The sequence below is a fragment of the Argopecten irradians genome, chromosome 11 (assembly GCF_041381155.1).
Source record: "Argopecten irradians isolate NY chromosome 11, Ai_NY, whole genome shotgun sequence".
NCBI classification, from domain to species: domain Eukaryota; kingdom Metazoa; phylum Mollusca; class Bivalvia; order Pectinida; family Pectinidae; genus Argopecten; species Argopecten irradians.
The window spans coordinates 5,731,910-5,752,480 of NC_091144.1; the positions used below are offsets into that span (position 1 = coordinate 5,731,910).

At 33.1% G+C, this 20,571-nt stretch overlaps 2 protein-coding genes across 4 annotated transcripts in view; one reads left to right on the forward strand and one right to left on the reverse strand.

Annotated features, from left to right (window-relative positions):
- On the forward strand, positions 1–8,481 carry LOC138334363 (toll-like receptor 4). The gene is made up of 2 exons (XM_069283023.1): positions 1–87; positions 4,245–8,481. The coding sequence occupies exons 1-2, from the start codon at positions 30–32 to the stop codon at positions 6,671–6,673; spliced, it is 2,487 nt and encodes an 828-aa protein (XP_069139124.1). The 5' UTR covers positions 1–29; the 3' UTR covers positions 6,674–8,481.
- Positions 8,475–20,571, reverse strand: part of LOC138334364 (cilia- and flagella-associated protein 99-like) — a 21,085-nt gene continuing 8,988 nt past the window's right edge. For all 3 annotated transcript variants that reach the window (XM_069283024.1, XM_069283026.1, XM_069283025.1), the window contains 10 exons: positions 17,946–18,034; positions 17,525–17,729; positions 16,934–16,992; positions 16,682–16,764; positions 15,182–15,234; positions 14,576–14,716; positions 13,988–14,071; positions 13,101–13,180; positions 12,715–12,892; positions 8,475–9,898 (listed from right to left, as the gene is read on the reverse strand). In XM_069283024.1, coding sequence (XP_069139125.1) covers positions 9,785–9,898; positions 12,715–12,892; positions 13,101–13,180; positions 13,988–14,071; positions 14,576–14,716; positions 15,182–15,234; positions 16,682–16,764; positions 16,934–16,992; positions 17,525–17,729; positions 17,946–18,034 — 1,086 coding nt within the window. In that variant the 3' untranslated portion in view covers positions 8,475–9,784. The remainder of the gene's footprint in view (positions 9,899–12,714; positions 12,893–13,100; positions 13,181–13,987; positions 14,072–14,575; positions 14,717–15,181; positions 15,235–16,681; positions 16,765–16,933; positions 16,993–17,524; positions 17,730–17,945; positions 18,035–20,571) is intronic.

Here is a 20,571-nt window from a genome sequence, read left to right on the forward strand (position 1 = left end):
ACTTCCTGAATGAGAACTAAACGAAGAAGATGAAGACAAACGTGTGTGTGTCAGTAATTTGTTATCTCTGGATAATCCACTATTCAGGTAGGTATTAAATATCATTGCATTATGTTCTAACTTTAAGTATCCGATTATATATCCCCCTCACTCAAAAGTAAATCAATAGGGCGGTCTTAGAATGATCAGGTGAAACTGGTATTAAATAAACACTATGATACCACTAAAACAATAAGATGATACCACTAAAACAATAAGGTGATACCATTAAAACAATAAGGTGATACATTAAAACAATAAGGTGATAACACTAAAACAATAAGGTGATAACACTAAAACAATAAGACGATACCACTAAAACAATAAGGTGATACCACTAAAAAAATAAGATGATACCACTAAAACAATAAGGTGATACCACTAAAACAATAAGGTGATACCACTAAAACAATAAGGTGATACCACTAAAACAATAAGTGATACCACTAAAACAATAAGGTGATACCACTAAAACAATAAGGTGATACCACACAATAATACCACTAAAACAATAAGGTGATACCACTAAAACAATAAGGTGATACCACTAAAACAATAAGTGATACACTAAACAAAGTGATACCACTAAAACAATAAGTGATACCACTAAAACAATAAGTGATACCACTAAAACAATAAGTGATACACTAAAACTAAGTGATACCACTAAACAAAAGGATACCACTAAAACAATAAGAATACCACTAAAACAATAAGGTGATACCACTAAAACAATAAGGTGATACCACTAAAACAATAAGGTGATACCACTAAAACAATAAGGTGATACCACTAAAACAATAAAGTGATACCACTAAAACAATAAAGTGATACCACTAAAACAATAAGGTGATACCACTAAAACAATAAGGTGATACCACTAAAACAATAAGGTGATACCACTAAAACAATAAGGTGATACCACTAAAACAATAAAGTGATACCACTAAAACAATAAGGTGATACCACTAAAACAATAAGGTGATACCACTAAAACAATAAGGTGATACCACTAAAACAATAAAAGGTGATACCACTAAAACAATAAGGTGATACCACTAAAACAATAAGGTGATACCACTAAAACAATAAGGTGATACCACTAAAACAATAAAGTGATACCACTAAAACAATAAGGTGATACCACTAAAACAATAAGGTGATACCACTAAAACAATAAGATGATACCACTAAAACAATAAGGTGATACCACTAAAACAATAAGGTGATACCACTAAAACAATAAGGTGATACCACTAAAACAATAAAGTGATACCACTAAAACAATAAGGTGATACCACTAAAACAATAAGGTGATACCACTAAAACAATAAGGTGATACCACTAAAACAATAAGGTGATCCTAAACAATAAATACAAATAAGGTGATACCACTAAAACAATAAAGTGATACCACTAAAACAATAAGGTGATACCACTAAAACAATAAGGTGATACCACTAAAACAATAAGGTGATACCACTAAAACAATAAGGTGATACCACTAAAACAATAAGGTGATACCACTAAAACAATAAGGTGATACCACTAAAACAATAAGGTGATACCACTAAAACAATAAGGTGATACCACTAAAACAATAAGTGATACCACTAAAACAATAAGGTGATACCACTAAAACAATAAGGTGATACCACTAAAACAATAAGGTGATACCACTAAAACAATAAGTGATACCACTAAAACAATAAGGTGATACACTAAAACAATAAGGTGATACCACTAAAACAATAAGGTGATACCACTAAAACAATAAGGTGATACCTAAACAATAAGGATACCACTAAAACAATAAGGTGATACCACTAAAACAAAAAGTGATACACTAAACAAAAGTGATACCACTATAAGAAATAAGGTGATACCACTAAAACAATAAGGTGATACCACTAAAACAATAAGGTGATACCAAAAACAATAAGGTGATACCACTAAAACAATAAGTGATACCATAAAACAATAAGGTGATACCACTAAAACAATAAAGTGATACCACTAAAACAATAAAGTGATACCACTAAAACAATAAGGTGATACCACTAAAACAATAAGTGATACACTAAAACAATAAAGTGATACCACTAAAACAATAAGGTGATACCACTAAAACAATAAGGTGATACCACTAAAACAATAAGGTGATACACTAAAACAATAAGTGATACCACTAAAACAATAAGTGATACACTAAAACAATAAGGTGATACCACTAAAACAATAAGGTGATACCACTAAAACAATAAGGTGATACCACTAAAACAATAAGGTGATACCACTAAAACAATAAGATGATACCACTAAAACAATAAGGTGATACCACTAAAACAATAAAGTGATACCACTAAAACAATAAAGTGATACCACTAAAACAATAAAGTGATACCACTAAAACAATAAGGTGATACCACTAAAACATAAGTGATACCACTAAAACAATAAAGGTGATACCACTAAAACAATAAAGTGATACCACTAAAACAATAAGGTGATACCACTAAAACTAAGTATAAAAACAATAGTGATACCACTAAAACAATAAAGTGATACCACTAAAACAATAAGTGATACCACTAAAACAATAAGGTGATACCACTAAAACAATAAGGTGATACCACTAAAACAATAAAGGTGATACCACTAAAACAATAAAGTGATACCACTAAAACAATAAGGTAATACCACTAAAACAATAAGGTGATACCACTAAAACAATAAGGTGATACCACTAAAACAATAAGGTGATACCACTAAAACAATAAAAGTGATACCACTAAAACAATAAGTGATACCACTAAAACAATAAGGTGATACCACTAAAACAATAAAGTGATACCACTAAAACAATAAAGTGATACCACTAAAACAATAAGTGATACCACTAAAACAATAAAGTGATACCACTAAAACAATAAAGTGATACCACTAAAACAATAAGTGATACCACTAAAACAATAAAGTGATACCACTAAAACAATAAGTGATACCACTAAAAATAAGTGATACCATAAAACAATAAAGTGATACCACTAAAACAATAAAGTGATACCACTAAAACAATAAGGTGATAAAACCACTAAAACAATAAGGTGATACCACTAAAACAAATAATGATACACTAAACAATAAGTGATACCACTAAAACAATAAGGTGATACCACTAAAACAATAAGGTGATACCACTAAAACAATAAGGTGATACCACTAAAACAATAAGGTGATACCACTAAAACAATAAGTGATACCACTAAAACAATAAGGTGATACCACTAAAACAATAAGGTGAATACCACTAAAACAATAAGATGATACCACTAAAAACAATAAGGTGATACCACTAAAACAATAAGATACCACTAAAACAATAAGGTGATACCACTAAAACAATAAGGTATACCACTAAAACAATAAGGTGATACCACTAAAACAATAAGTGATACCACTAAAACAATAAGTGATACCACTAAAACAATAAGGTGATACCACTAAAACAATAAGGTATACCACTAAAACAATAAGGTGATACCACTAAAACAATAAGGTATACCACTAAAACAATAAGGTGATACCACTAAAACAATAAGTGATACCACTAAAACAATAAGTGATACCACTAAAACAATAGATGATACCACTAAAACAATAAGGATACCACTAAAACAATAAGTGATACCACTAAAACAATAAGATGATACCACTAAAACAATAAATGATACCACTAAAACAATAGTGATACCACTAAAATAATAGGATAATACCACTAAAACAATAGTATACACTAAAACAATAAGGTGATACCACTAAAACAATAAGATAATACCACTAAAACAATAGGATAATACCACTAAAACATTTGATTTGTGATAATTTGCAAGTTGTCCTAACCCAATCATCGATTGTGAGTCCCCAAACCGATTCCCAACACTATAATAAAGAGTTGAAATTAATTTAATAATAAAATATTTGACAAGTCCTTTTATATCACAGTTGCCCTGCCCGACTCTTTTCGTGTCACCAGCATGGACGGGGATTGCCACGTGACGTGTTTTGTCTGGGTATTTGACATGTCCTATTTTTGTTACAGTTGCCCTGCCCGATTGTTGTCGTACGCGTGTCACCAGCACGGACTGGGAGTACCACGTGACGTGTTTTGTCTGGGTATTTGACATGTCCTATTTTTGTTACAGTTGCCCTGCCCGATTGTTGTCGTACGCGTGTCACCAGCACGGACTGGGAGTACCACGTGACATGTTATGGCTGCCAACTAAACGATGTACCCACTGGTTTATCATTGAACACAACTGTACTCAATCTAGGAAACAACAGCATTGTAAGAATAGACGATCACTCGTTCAAAGATTTACCCCATCTCAGGTCTCTATTGCTTTCACGCAACCAAATACATACGATCTCCTCAGGAGCGTTTGCCAGTCTTAAGAATCTTGACCTGTTGGATCTTTCCAACAACAACTTAGAACATTTCGCGTTTGATTCATCTGTGTTTAAACATCTGGAGAAACTAAGTTGTCTTTATTTAAATAACAATAACTTTCATTTGAAAAGACTTTATCCTGAAAATGCGATTTCCCACGCTAAAGCACTTACCTCCTTGAACATAGATATATTCGAGGATTTTAAATTTGGACAGGGGTTTCTTAACTTAACCAATCTTCAAACACTAAACGTTTTCCAGAAGGGTACGGCACGGATATCAATCCGAAATACTTCATTTAGAGGTCTGGAACAATCGCAAATAACGCATTTTATTCTATATTGTACGATGAAATCTATGGAGCCCGGTTCACTATCGCCATTAAGAAATCTTTTGTCGCTTACTCTGGATTCGAGGAAAACCTTGTCCATCCACATGGTCTTGCGGGCTCTCTATGGTCTCCAAGGAAGAACAATGGAATCAATCCGACTCCCACACAATCACATCCGCTACACTAGAAATGGCTATTTAGAAAAAACAGATCTCGTATTTCTTGGAACAATTTGTGTTCGGCGTTTGGACTTAGCCGGAAATCTCATTTCTGGGATCACGATGGAGGCGGTGTTGTCTTGGCACAGTAGAGCTTGTTTGGAGGTTTTGGATGTGTCGAGAAATGTGCTAGAATCACCTCAGCTCTTAAGTCTCCTTGTGCTATTTCCATCCATAACTCACGTGTATGCATCGTACGAAGTCCGACAATATAGTAGAAAACGGCGCAGTATTTGGAACAGAAAATCTATCGTGTTTTTTCCTCAAAGTCTTCGTCACCTTTATCTGTCCCATGACCCAATGAACTTCGACATCAGCGATGTCACAACTGTCTCCGACGACAACAACCTGAGGACGCTGGATGTGAGTTACCCTGTGATGGAAGTAACCTGTTCGGGAGGATACATCAAAGGCCTGCTTCGCCTACAGCAACTTATCATGTCAGGATGGGAATGTTCACATACGAGTAATCGGTTTTTTGTCGAATTTCCAAACCTATCGCGCCTGGACGCCAAAAATTGTAACTTGGGCAATAAACTAGGTATGGAGGGACATTCGTTATTTACGGGTCTTTACAACCTCTCATTTACAGATCTAGCCTTTAATAATATCAATACATTGAGTTTAGACACGTTCAAAGACCAGGCCTATTCGCTAAAAGTTTTGAATCTGACTGGCAATCACATGGAACGCATTCCTATGGACATTCTAACGTCACTGTATGTTCTGGAAATACTGGATTTGCGTGACAATGTTATAATTAAACTTTCTGGCAAAGACTGTTCTTTTCTGGAAAACCACCGTTCTAGGTCAGATAAATTCCAGATCCTGTTGGCGGGAAACCCTGTAGCGTGTAACTGTGACAACCTAGAGTTCGTTACCTGGTTAGGTACTTCTACCGTTGTGTATGATAGAGTTGATATTTCGTGCATAACGCCACATGGATCTAAGGTGTTAGTTTCAGAATTCCTGGAAACCATGGATGAATTCCAGGACAGTTGTGTGGCCCAGTTCTGGTTGTTAATGTCGGTCATTCTGACCGTGGTTTGTATATTGATGGGTATTCTCTCTCGGTTGGCATGGCGACACAGTATCACACTACGGGTGATGTGTCGAGATCCGAGAGAACACGACGTATATCCATATGACTTATTCTTGGTGTACAGTGAACAGGATTCCGGCTGGGTAAGGAATACATTGGCGCCATGGCTGGAGGAACACGGAATAGAGTATTGCGCCGAGGACAAAAACCTGGAACTTGGCGGAGACAAAGCCGATCAAATTATGAACGCTATAGACGATTCATGCCAAGTCGTTTTTATCGTAAGTTGTACATTTCTAGAATGTGATTGGTCGCTATATACAATGAAATTTGCAAATACATATTCATATCGAGACGGAAGAGAGAACATGAGTATTATTATCATGCTTAACGATATGAAACGCAGTGAGTTTCCGAAACGTATCCGAAAGAACTGGGATGCCATACGTCCTGTAAAATGGCCAAATGAGGGTAATACTAACCGAAGTCAAGTCTCTAAGGAGGAGGAAATATTTTGGAAACGTTTGCTCAGTCGAATTCGAAGGGGAAGTAATCGCCTTATACCGGTGCCTGTAAGTGACACAGCGGTGTAAATCATATGATGTTGACATCCCAATACTTAGAACTACGTCTGTACTTTTAGTATATTCTTAATATCTACCGTACCGCTCACAAGACGTGAAAATCACAATTTGTGGACTTGACGGATAAATTCCCTTCAAAAAGACCTTCGTATGTATAATGCAAAAAAAATTGTCTCGCTGAGAATTTGTTATTTTATACGGTTCAGTTTTATGGCCTACAGTAGGTAAGAGATATAAAAAATATGGTAAAATGCTTACAAATGTTTTAATAATGGTTTGCATAATCATTACTTTGCTCCATTAGCAGTAATAGGCACCAATTGTAGCTCTAAAGACGACGCCATTTTCTGTCTATAAGTCATTTGAGCTACAATATTATAGATAGTGACAGTTTTACCACTGTATGATCAGTTCATTGTCTCCATCCAGCTACATCGCCGACATATCATATTAACATAATGCAATTATTTACCTATATATAGATGTCACACTTTCGAGTTAATTATATGTACAAACATAATTTTGACAGCTCTGGCATAAATATCCATGTACTTCCAAGATTCTGGAAGTAGCAATTTTGTTGGGGAAAGGTCAGTAATATGCACCAGCTGCAGCTCTAAAGACGACACCATTCTCTGTCTAAAGTCTTTTGAGCTACAATATGCAGCTAATAAAACAGTTCTGTAGAGTATCCGGTTATACGTAGAACGAATATATACGTACCTGGCCTATACAATATAGCTGCAATTCTAAAGACGACACCATTTTCTGTCTAAAGTCTTCTGAGCTGCAATATTTTAGCTAATCATACAGTGTACTTCCCCAAGGCCGTTTATATTCCTTCAGCCACTCGAACACAGCGTCCTCTTGTTCTGATGCTAGACTAAACGACTCTCGTTGCTGATCATCAGCGAGGTTCTGGACCACAGCCGGCCAGCTAATACTGATCCATTGGTACCGAAAGGTATTGTCGGCCGGGTAGGTGTATTCGTTTTACTGATTTAGCTGCAATAGCTCTGAACAACGACGAAATGGTCGTCGTCAGAATGGAGTGGGCGTGGTTTGATTCGTCCTCAATGTTCCAGGGGTGACTATCACTGAGTTCATATCCACCCCTGAACTATCTCATTGTGAAACTGGAGGCAGCTCAGAAGAAAAAAAAAAAAGACCACTCACAGGCTTGCAGAGACTTCCTTTGAAGATTACCTGGGTTACAAAGAGAGCGATGCCCCACTTCAAAGCCAGGCAGTCAACCACAGTATACCCTTATTCGATTCTTTTGATGCAATTTCCTGTCTTATGTTGCCTTAAGTTCTACTATAACATACATGTAGTCCAGGGGTGGATATGATGCCAGTGATAGTAACCCCTGGAGTGTCGAGGATGTGATTGATTGTTCATTCTACATTTATTGTAGTCATGTGCAACTGACATTTAATTTACTAATCAAAGAACCGCTAGACGTAAAACTGTTTTTTTCCAGATATCGGTATATAGGTTTAATCCCATCTCACTGCTTTTATCTCATTACTGTTGTTGAAAAAGTATAATTTGTGTCACAACTCCATAACATATCGGCAATGCAAAGGCTTAGTTTGGTATAAATTCATGATTTAGTCCAGTCAGTTTTGGGTTTTACCTCAAAGTAATTGCAAAAGAATTTATGTTTGGTTTTTCATAAAAATTACAGCATGTATTGATCGATATATGAAAAAAATGAAGGCATCGAAATTGGGGAAAGTGGATAATCTCTGTAATCTAATTAGTCTGCAGAAGCTGTTGTTTCAAGGTAAACAAAACAATACCGAAATTGACATTTTACATATTTGTTTATTATTATATTTATGCATTCACACAAATGTACAAGGCATCACAACTAAACTTCAATAGGATTTGATAACCAATCAGACTGAAATACAGTCTAACCTGACTATAAAGACCAATCAAGTGACCAAGACAACAAGTGGCCTTCATACACAGGCAGAATTGTGTTGGACCCTGAGAAAGTGTTCTTTATACAGAGATGGTCACTAACTCAGGATTAACTGTATTGAAAAAGTTTGCAGTATAATCTCAACGATTGAAGAGACGGGGCTAGTACTTTTTTTGTGAATACATTTTATGTAGATTGTTTTCTTTTAACATGATGTATGTAGAATTGTAAAATTGTAAAAAATTCTCTTAATACAAAACTGACAGGCTTAGCCAATCAAAACAGATGAAAGATAACATATAGCAACAAGTGATAAAGAATATAAATGCCTTAGTGCACTTAAAAAAACACCAGCCTGGACGATCAGGAGTGAGAAAGTGGAAGGAATAACTACATGGTAGTAGGGTAATTATATAGGTAACACAATGCATTCATTATCATTCTCTTTATTGGAGACTTCTCAGCCACGGTCAGGCCTCGATCTTTCTCTTCCTCTCTCTCTCTGTCTTTTATTCTCTTTCCGTTTCCCTCCCTCTCACTCTCTAAATAAATATATCAAATTCTCACATCATTGACACACCCTTTTTACCGTGCATTTCAATCATTTCTAAACTCTGTACTTAATCAGCAGTGTAGATAATACAGGTCTCTTCAATTATTAAACATTTGAAACCTTTAACAGAACAAAATATCCTCAATTCCAATTCTTAAATATTAACTTTCATTCTTTCCAGTTGAAAGTAAACTTGATGTATAAACTCCTCCCTTATCATGTTTCATTTTCCTCTACACATACATAATATCAGTAATACTGTGCATCAAGATCTCTGAAACATCCACCAAAAACAACAAAAACAAAATGCTTTCATTTTAAATCCTTATCCATGATGTATCAAATTCTCTTTTCCACTTGACAGTTTTATTTTCCGTGTATCATAAACAAAACGGATGATTAAGAGTTATTTATTTAGAAATGCTGAAGTAATGAATGAATGAAATAAATAAAAATAAACTTCAATTTCCGTGGATTTCAATGGAATGCCCAGTTCTGTATGGGTGATATAAATCATACCACTGTGGTGGCCATGGTGACCTCCTCCATAGTAACAGTTGCCACGTGACAGACAACAATAGGAAGCCAGCTTTATATACTGAGAATCACATTATATGAGTGAGCGTTTATTTTATCACATGACAGCAAGTCTATTGGCAGACTTGCTTTGGAATCCATCGTTCATTATTCTAGCTGTTCGTTCCCGCGTCATTTCCAGTTCTTTCCATCGGTTCTCCTCTAATGCTTTCTGAAATATCCAAAGGAGCATCATCATGTGTGTAATCAACCAAAGTAACAATACATTGATAACTATTTACTATCAACTGACGAAGTAACATTGATTACTATTTACTGACAAAGTAACATTGATTACTATTTACTATCAACTGACAAAGTAACATTGATTACTATTTACTATCAACTGACAAAGTAACATTGATTACTATTTACTGACAAAGTAACATTGATTACTATTTACTATCAACTGACAAAGTAACATTGATTACTATTTACTATCAACTGACAAAGTAACATTGATTACTATTTACTGACAAAGTAACACTGATTACTATTTACTATCAACTGACAAAGTAACATTGATTACTATTTACTATCAACTGACAAAGTAACATTGATTACTATTTACTATCAACTGACAAAGTTACATTGATTACTATCTACTGACAAAGTAACATTGATTACTATTTACTATCAACTGACAAAGTAACATTGATTACTATTTACTATCAACTGACAAAGTAACATTGATTACTATCTACTGACAAAGTAACATTGATTACTATTTACTATCAACTGACAAAGTAACATTGATTACTATTTACTATCAACTGACGAAGTAACATTGATTACTATTTACTATCAACTGACAAAGTAACATTGATTACTATTTACTATCAACTGACAAAGTAACATTGATTACTATTTACTATCAACTGACAAAGTAACATTGATTACTATTTACTATCAACTGACAGAGTAACATTGATTACTATTTACTATCAACTGACAAAGTAACATTGATTACTATTTACTATCAACTGCCAAAGTAACATTGATTACTATTTACTGACAAAGTAACATTGATTACTATTTACTATCAACTGACAAAGTAACATTGATTACTATTTACTATCAACTGACAAAGTAACATTGATTACTATTTACTATCAACTGACAAAGTAACATTGATTACTATTTACTATCAACTGACAAAGTAACATTGATTACTATCTACTGACAAAGTAACATTGATTACTATTTACTATCAACTGACAAAGTAACATTGATTACTATTTACTATCAACTGACAAAGTAACATTGATTACTATTTACTGACAAAGTAACATTGATTACTATTTACTATCAACTGACAAAGTAACATTGATTACTATTTACTATCAACTGACAAAGTAACATTGATTACTATTTACTATCAACTGACAAAGTAACATTGATTACTATTTACTATCAACTGACAAAGTAACATTGATTACTATTTACTATCAACTGACAAAGTAACATTGATTACTATTTACTATCAACTGACAAAGTAACATTGATTACTATTTACTATCAACTGACAAAGTAACATTGATTACTATTTACTATCAACTGACAAAGTAACATTGATTACTATTTACTGACAAAGTAACATTGATTACTATTTACTATCAACTGACAAAGTAACATTGATTACTATTTACTATCAACTGACAAAGTAACATTGATTACTATTTACTATCAACTGACAAAGTAACATTGATTACTATTTCTACTGACAAAGTAACATTGATTACTATTTACTATCAACTGACAAAGTAACATTGATTACTATTTACTATCAACTGACAGAGTAACATTGATTACTATTTACTATCAACTGACAAAGAAACATTGATTACTATTTACTATCAACTGACAGAGTAACATTGATTACTATTTACTATCAACTGACAAAGAAACATTGATTACTATCTACTATCAACTGACAGAGTAACATTGATAACTATTTACTATCAACTGACAGAGTAACATTGATTACTATCAACTGACAGAGTAACATTGATTATTATCAACTGACAAAGTAACATTGATTACTATTTACTATCAACTGACAAAGTAACATTGATTACTATTTACTATCAACTGACAAAGTAACATTGATTACTATTTACTATCAACTGACAAAGTAACATTGATTACTATTTACTATCAACTGACAAAGTAACATTGATTACTATCTACTGACAAAGTAACATTGATTACTATTTACTATCAACTGACAAAGTAACATTGATTACTATTTACTATCAACTGACAAAGTAACATTGATTACTATTTACTATCAACTGACAAAGTAACATTGATTACTATTTACTATCAACTGACAAAGTTACATTGATTACTATCTACTGACAAAGTAACATTGATTACTATTTACTATCAACTGACAAAGTAACATTGATTACTATTTACTATCAACTGACAAAGTAACATTGATTACTATCTACTGACAAAGTAACATTGATTACTATTTACTATCAACTGACAAAGTAACATTGATTACTATTTACTATCAACTGACGAAGTAACATTGATTACTATTTACTATCAACTGACAAAGTAACATTGATTTATTACTATTTACTATCAACTGACAAAGTAAGATATCACATAATCCGCCTCATATCCATTGATTGTAATATTTTTATAAATGTCACTTGTGCTATATAACCTAGAGCCATTTTCATTGACTGTAAGCTCATTGTGTCATCACTTGAAGTCAGTAAACAATGACATGCCATCAGAATTCTAGGATGCCAAATGATAGACTATGCTGGATTTTTGTTGTTGAAATTCTTTGTAATCTATATTGACGAAGTTATCTGATAAAAAGTATCTTTTGTGTTAATTTCATATGAAATTTTATGAAAATTGTTCTTGCAAGCGAATGTCAAAATTTCTTAAGAATTGTTTCATAAAATATGACAATATGAACACAATTTTTAGATGCTCTATTTATGACACCTGTGATTGGCCTACCTTCTGGTTGATGAGACTCTGTGTACGGTTGGCGGCTGTCCGACTGGCCGTGATCTTGGCACTCTGTTGTTCACGTTTCCTCATCGCTTTACGTTCCTCCAGCCTCCGTTCTAATTCTGTAAGTTTTTCATCCTTTATCTGGAGTGGTCGCGGTTCTCCTTTCTTACGCCGCTCAAACCTAATATATACACCAAAACAAAGGTTATAACCAATGTAAAGCAGTCTTAGCTATACAAAAACATCAGTAACAACTTAATTGTAAGGTTTCCATTTAATATCATTCTATAATCTGAAAAGGACAAAATATACATATCAAATAAAACATGAAAAGAAAAATGGTTTGATCATGTTTTGATGGTTATTGACCTTAAAACAATGATCTTTACCTGATGGCAGCTGATTTTGTCTGCTCCAGGCGGTGACGGGATATCGTTTCCAGTGTGTCAAGAAGTTTCTGGTCTTTAGCCTATAATCAACATCAATATTCGTATTTGATCAAGTTTTTTCACCAAGTGAAGTCTGTCAGATTAGTTCTTTCACATACCTATAAGCTTGATAGATCTGATAGTAATACAGTTTTGAACAGAAAAATAACAGCATTCTAAATATCTGGCTAATTTCTAAAGAAATTATGTCTAGGTCGATGTGAATCATTATATACATTGTATCCAACACCTCTTCGCCAGACGAGGCCTTAGAATTCACACTACTTTCACAATAATATGATAAATTACATTAGGGTTTTTGTTTGGTGTGACTTTTTCAGGACAATTCAATCGTATTATATTCTGTGGGACTACCACATGGCACTTCTTTCATGATGATCTTTACCCAAACAAACAGAACAGTCTATATAATGTTTTTAATTAGTATATTCTTTTACAGTTTTTGATCAACTACAGTATTTGGACCTTCCGCCATCTGAGGGTTACCTCCCCTTTTACAACCTTGATTAAGAGCAACCTAGCTTATACAGGAACATTTTAGAGGATTACTTCCCTTTGTATGATATTTTCATTTAGCTATCCAAAGATGTCTATATTTACAGGAACATTTTGCTTCAACTTGTGTGTTTTTTTATCTTCTAATAAATATCCAGAGCAGTATGTTTTTACAGTAATTAACACTTTCTTCCCCATGTACAATTTTTCTATAGCTATAAAATATTTACAGCAGTCTATAATGGATTACTTCTTATTTGTTCACGTTTAGTTCCTCTGTACACTTTTCTGTGAAAGTCATACTGTAAATGTTTGATATAAGAGCTCTTTACCTCTTTAGATGCCAGTATGTCGTCTCGCCTCTGCTCCTCTAACTCTTCCTCCGCTGTCTTCAGTAGACACATACGCTCCCTCAACTGTTAACACCAATACAGTATTCAATATAAAAACTCTTACGGCTATAACATGATCTATCAACAAGAGAAATGTATTATCAACAGACCTTTTGTGTGAGAAACATCCATGGCAACAGTATTTTGGTTGCAAATCAAAATTTATGTATTAAAAACAAATGTGAGCAGAAAATTCAAAACAAATTTTAAATATCAAAATAGTGATGTTTTTATTTTTCTTTCAAAAGAAACATTTGAAAACTTTCAACGTTGGTGTTCAAAATCTGGAATGCTTTACTAATGCCAGATATTTCTATAAGCTTCCCCCTTTCAAAATGTCCTGCCTGCATAATTAATTCATAGAAAAGAAAGTAGAGTGTTTTTTCTTTTCAGAACAGATAAAATACTTATCAGCTGGAACACTATATTTAGTCAAGTACCAGGTAGCGCAAGTACTTCTGCAAATGATATTTTCTATTCAGAAACCATTTTTTATACCACTACTAGTTTTTGTTAACATATACCTACTTCTGCAATTGACATTTCGCTGAGCAGTCCGTGGCCAGATGTCGCTGTCAGATCTACAAACTTTTGTCGGATGATGGGAACGGCTTCCATCGCTCGGATCTGGTGGATCAGCTCCATCCTTCTCCGCATTTCAACTTCCGCCTGGGAAAATGTAACATAAACAGATCAGAAAACATTGTATGTGCCGTATATTATATCATCACATTCCCCTTCTATAGATATTTCAAATCATTCCTTTAGCCTCATTTTCACCTTAGAATATGAATTAGAGCAATGAAGTGATCGTGAACATTTCCAATCCATTTTGTATGGAACTGCAATATACATTAAGGTGATATATATATATGTAGGGATGTGGTCAATCCTAGCAGCAAGGTGTTTGAAAAGGACATTTTACATGATGTTTTAGATCACATCTAAAATCAAAAATATTGTTCAATCAAAGGAAATCCTCTGAAAAGAGGAAGACTCCCATCCCGAAATATGTCAAGCATTAAATTGTGAACTCCCTGAAACTTGTTTGGTTACTTTTGGTCACTATTAATGCTAATCTTTGTAACACATTTGCACATAAACTTAGATGCCGACATTGTTACCACCACCTACCTCCTCAACAGCCTGTCTCATCAGTTCCCGACTCTCCTCGTTCACATCCTGGACTGGAAAACATCACATAAACTAACATCACTACAAATCAAATGACTTCTGAACCTTTCATTTCTAAGCCTCCTGTGTAAAAAATATGATTCCCATCTAAAACTATAATTCCTGTCTAAAACTATGATTCCCATGTAAAAATATGATTCCCATCTAAAACTATATGATTCCCATGTAAAATTATGATTCCCATCTAAAACTAAGATTTCTGTCTAAAACTATGGTTCTCATGTAAAAATATGATTCCCATCTAAAACTAAGATTTTTGTCTAAAACTATGGTTCTCATGTAAAAATATGATTCCCATGTACAAATATGATTCCTATGTTAAAGATGCTCCACCGCTGACAAATGGTGTTTTTTTCACTATCAAAAACAAGAGCAGACGATTTAGTATTTTTCTTCAGTTACAAAAGTTACTTACTTTACATAATTACCACCATTGAAAAGTTTAAGCTTCTAATTTTACTTCAACATAAAAATATTAAAAACAATTAATTGCATCCCGAAAAAATTCCGAGGCACTATATTCTTTATGGAATGAAGTACTAATCGTGCATGCAACAAAAGCAAAATAAATTATTTCATATTATTTTTTGTGCTAATTAGACATATATACACACAATTAAACACTAATTCTTGTTACAATAAAGAGTATCGTTTATGCTCTGTCGGCGGTGGAGCATCTTTAAAATATGATTCCTATGTTAAAATATGATTCCCATGTAAAACTATTATTCCCTTCTAAAACTATAATTCCCATGTAAAAACATGATTACTATCTAAAACTAAGATTCCCATGTAAAAATAATATCCCCATCTAAAACTAAGATTCCCATGTAAAAATATTATTCCCATCTAAAACTAAGATTCCCATGTCCATCTAAAACTATATGATTCCCATGTAAAAATATGATTCCCATCTAACTAAGATTCCCATGTCCATCTAAAACTATGATTCCAATGTAAAAATATGATTCCCATCTAAAACTAAGATTGCCATGTAAAAATATGATTACCATCTAAAACTAAGATTCCCATGTAAAAATATGACTCCCATCTTAAACTAAGAGTCCCATGTAAAAATATGATTACCATCTAAAACTAAAATTTCCGTGTAAAAATATGATTCCTATGTAAAACCACAAGTAAGTTGGATGATGCTAGGTGGGCATTGAGATGTAAGACAAATCTCATAATAGAATCAGCTATACCAGTTCACGAATATTTACATTCATAGATTTTAAAAATAATTCTTATCAATATAATGTATGCAGATATCAATTTGCAAATATAAATTATGTACATAGATCACAAAATTTGCAAAAGTAAATTTTACACAAAAGAAAATAGGTTCACAGTAAGAGCTGAAGATATACATCAACACGAGCTATATCAAATGAAGATGTTCCATAGTATTCCTACATTATATCTCTGAGATACACTTACCAATTTTCCGTTTAATGTCCTGAATTTTTTTCGTGGCATCTTTGGCATTTTTGTGACCTTGCATTGTCTGTTCCACCAATAGCCTAAATGGTTAATTAAAATACATTTTGGTCGTTGTTCAGAGATACACCATACAGTGTATGTAGTAGCAGAATTTAGTGATGAATATTACAATAAATCCAGATGCTCTTTTAACAAATATGTTCAGCTTTTTATCATTTTTCAAATATTTTCTCATTAACAGTAATTTACCTCATTTCCTGTTCTTCCTTGAATTTTTGTTGAAGAAATTCATCAAACATTTTCTTTGTCTGTGGAAAATAAAGAATATGTTCAACATAATAAGATGCCCCATTGAGATGTATACGCTACATCTGTTATGATAGTAGATGTATACTTAAATAATTTGTAGGATGAAACAAAGAAGAGTTAAAAAGTATGTCAAAAAAACCACTTGAGAACAATTATAATTTACTGTTTTTTCCCAAAAGAGCGAAATGAAGTGATATAAAAGTTGTTTTGGGCTTTTTTCTACGTTATGGGCTGACAGTTTTTTTTAAACCAATGAAAATGCTTAATATAAGCAAAATTAGATTATAAAAGATTCTGTTTGAAGTTTATTTAAAAAATATATTTGTATGGCTCCATATATCACACATCAACATATCTATCTAGATCAGTCATCAATTAACAGCTAGGGTAATATAAATACAAAACATGACTGAATTCACCACATCAAAACTCATCACAAGACAGAAACCCTCATCACAAGACAGAAACCTTCATCATGTTCACAAGACAGAAACCCTCATCACAAGACAGAAACCCTCATTATAATATTACCTCCTCTCTGTGATTCATCACTTTCTGTTTATTTGATCGGATGAGATTTTGTCGTGCCAGAATGGCCTCCTCATGACTCAGTTTGCCTTCCAAGCGACGGCGTTCAATGGCAGCCAGTTCCTGTTCCAGATCCTGGGTTTTCATTTTGTTTTGCCACTTTTCAAACTCGCTCTTATCCTTGGCTCCTGCTTCCAAGTTCTCTAACCTGAATACAAAAGATGTTTATTGCATTAAAACCATTAAGGTTATATACATTACATTGCTGCCTAGATTAGTTTTTTATATTAAATGGTGAAATCTTTTTTTGAAAGTTATACTAAACTGTAACCAAATTGCCGAGTTCTGTTGATTTGGCAGTGGAGGTGGGGACCCTGGGAGGGGACGGCGGAGAACTTTTATAACTGTGATGAAGCAGAATTACCTTTTAATTTCTTTGTCCTCTCTCTGTGAGTAGAGGTGGCCTTCCCTCAGAATGGCGGTAGTATTCATCTTAAATGGTACTTCTTTACTCTGTAACAGAAAATGTCACTCTTTATTTCATTGGTTTTACTTCAAATCTCATTATACCAAGATATTCTTTGTAGTAGAGCTGTCATTGATATATATGTGAAGTATCGATATATATTGAAAAGAAAATATCACGATGTATTGACATATATCGAAACAATGGTGTTGTTGAGAAAAAAATGAAATCCGGAACGGTCTTTTTGTGTACTACATTATCGGTACTATAAACAAAAACAATGCATGTCGTTCGAGAACTATTGCTGAGTATATCATATATAATTTGTGGTAATTGTGAAAATCTCATTGAGTTAAAGTGATCAAGAACCTAACAATATATATACAGTTGATATAGTGTAAAAATAATACACAATTCGTTGGTATTTGAAATTCCAATGTTACTGGGTCATAGGAAGGTCATCAACTAAGTACAATTTCGGTCATTACATCAATTTTGGAAAATAGGAATCAATATTGTATCGAAGATGAGAATCGTCAATAAATCGATCGATATCGTTTGTAATGGTGACAGCTCTACTTTGTAGTAGGAGGTGGTAATAATATTAATCGGGAACATGTATCATAAAGGATACCTATTTATGTTGTGTTGTGTTGAAGAGGAAGCATCAGTTGGAATCATATTAACTTTATACCACTTCACTTTTCCATCACATTCTGCCATTGTCACAGCAAAAAAGTACCAACAAAACAAACTTATCCTTAACTTTTACCAGCACCTTACTTATATATCTTATTTTGTTGTATGTGATATTCAGATATAATAGTACTAACCACAAGAGAAAAGAATCAGAAAACCACTTTAAAGGACACAAAAACATGTTTTGACAGAACTGACTTGAAGCTGTCACATTATATTATGCATATAAAATGATATTGTTTATACAGACATGTGCCCTACATACTTGACAAGTTACTTCATAAAAATGGTACACCCCATTTATCATTCTATTGTTACCTGTAAAACAACACATTTGTAATTCAAAATTGTCTTTTAGCAAACAGTGTGTTTATTTTGATTAAATTAAGAAATATTCTCGATCATTTTTATTTTTTTTTTGTTTATGTTTCTGCAACTATAGATGTCTTATGGCATGACTGGTCCTGTCTTCTTAATATTGAATCAATTCATAAAGCAACACAATGGGACAGACAAGTACTGTAATGATACATTGTCTGGCATAATTCTATGATATCTGATTTCCTTAATTTACTTTATTTTATTAGTAACAAAGATGTTTTAAATTCATCATGTATTCTCCTTATTCATTTACTTTGCACCATTCTTATCAATAATTCTTAAAAAAATAATTTTCTCAACTATAATGTCACAAGTCACAACACTTATTGCATTCAAAACACATCTTATGTCAAGTCCAAAAAAATGTTATTCTATTTGTTATCTTCATAATGGGGTAGAAATAAAGAGAATTATTTACAGAAGTAATATCTCAGTGAAAGACAAAATGTAAGTAAGGTACAAAACTAACGGTGGTAATCAATATTGAAATAACTATACAGTAATATTTGGGGAGACCTACAGAACAAATATTTAAAGGCTTTAGTGCCAAGCACCAGGAATTAATTAGGAATAGCCTATGACACTGTGTCACTTTAATTATAATGTAGTAATATATCATCTTCATGTACAGTAGACCTAAAATATCTTACGCATGTGTATTATAACATGTACATACATAATATATAAAACTGCTGATATGCTAATTGTCCTTGACATGCTGAGAGAGACAGAACATTTTCTAGGATTCATAAACAGGAAGACTGTCCGCCATGTGTATACTTATTTAGAATGTTCTGTACAAACAATACACAATGAATAATACAGTGAGATTCTAAAACATGCATGACGTCCTGTAGTTATATATATATAGTCAATCCTGCCTTATCAACCACCTCTGTTTAAAGACCACCTGCTTAATAAGACAATTTTCTCAAGGTCCCAAATGGTCAATTCAAACACAATTTGACCTGTACATAAAGACAATTTGGCTATAAAGACCAACTTTACTTGTTCCCTATGGTGGTCTTTATAGACAGGCTTGACTGTACAGATAACTGTAGTTACTATATAAAATCTTATCACAGAGAGGGATGAAGTCAGGCAAAAAAAGGTGTACATTAATATCATGCAGGATTCTTTTAATTATTTTTTCTTTCTTTTTTCATATCATCACCTTGTTAACCATGATCTGCCAGTCTGTTATTGAAGACCAGACATTACCAATCACAATACAGGTGTATAATCAGGTACTGACCAATCACAGTACAGGTACATTTGTATATTTAGTACTGACCAATCACAATACAATGTATAATCAGGTACTGACCAATCACAATACAGGTGTATAATCAGGTACTGACCAATCACAGTACAGGTACATTTGTATATTTAGTACTGACCAATCACAATACAATGTATAATATGGTACTGACCAATTACAATACAATGTATAATTAGATACTGACCAATCAAAGTACAATGGATAATTAGGTACTGACCAATC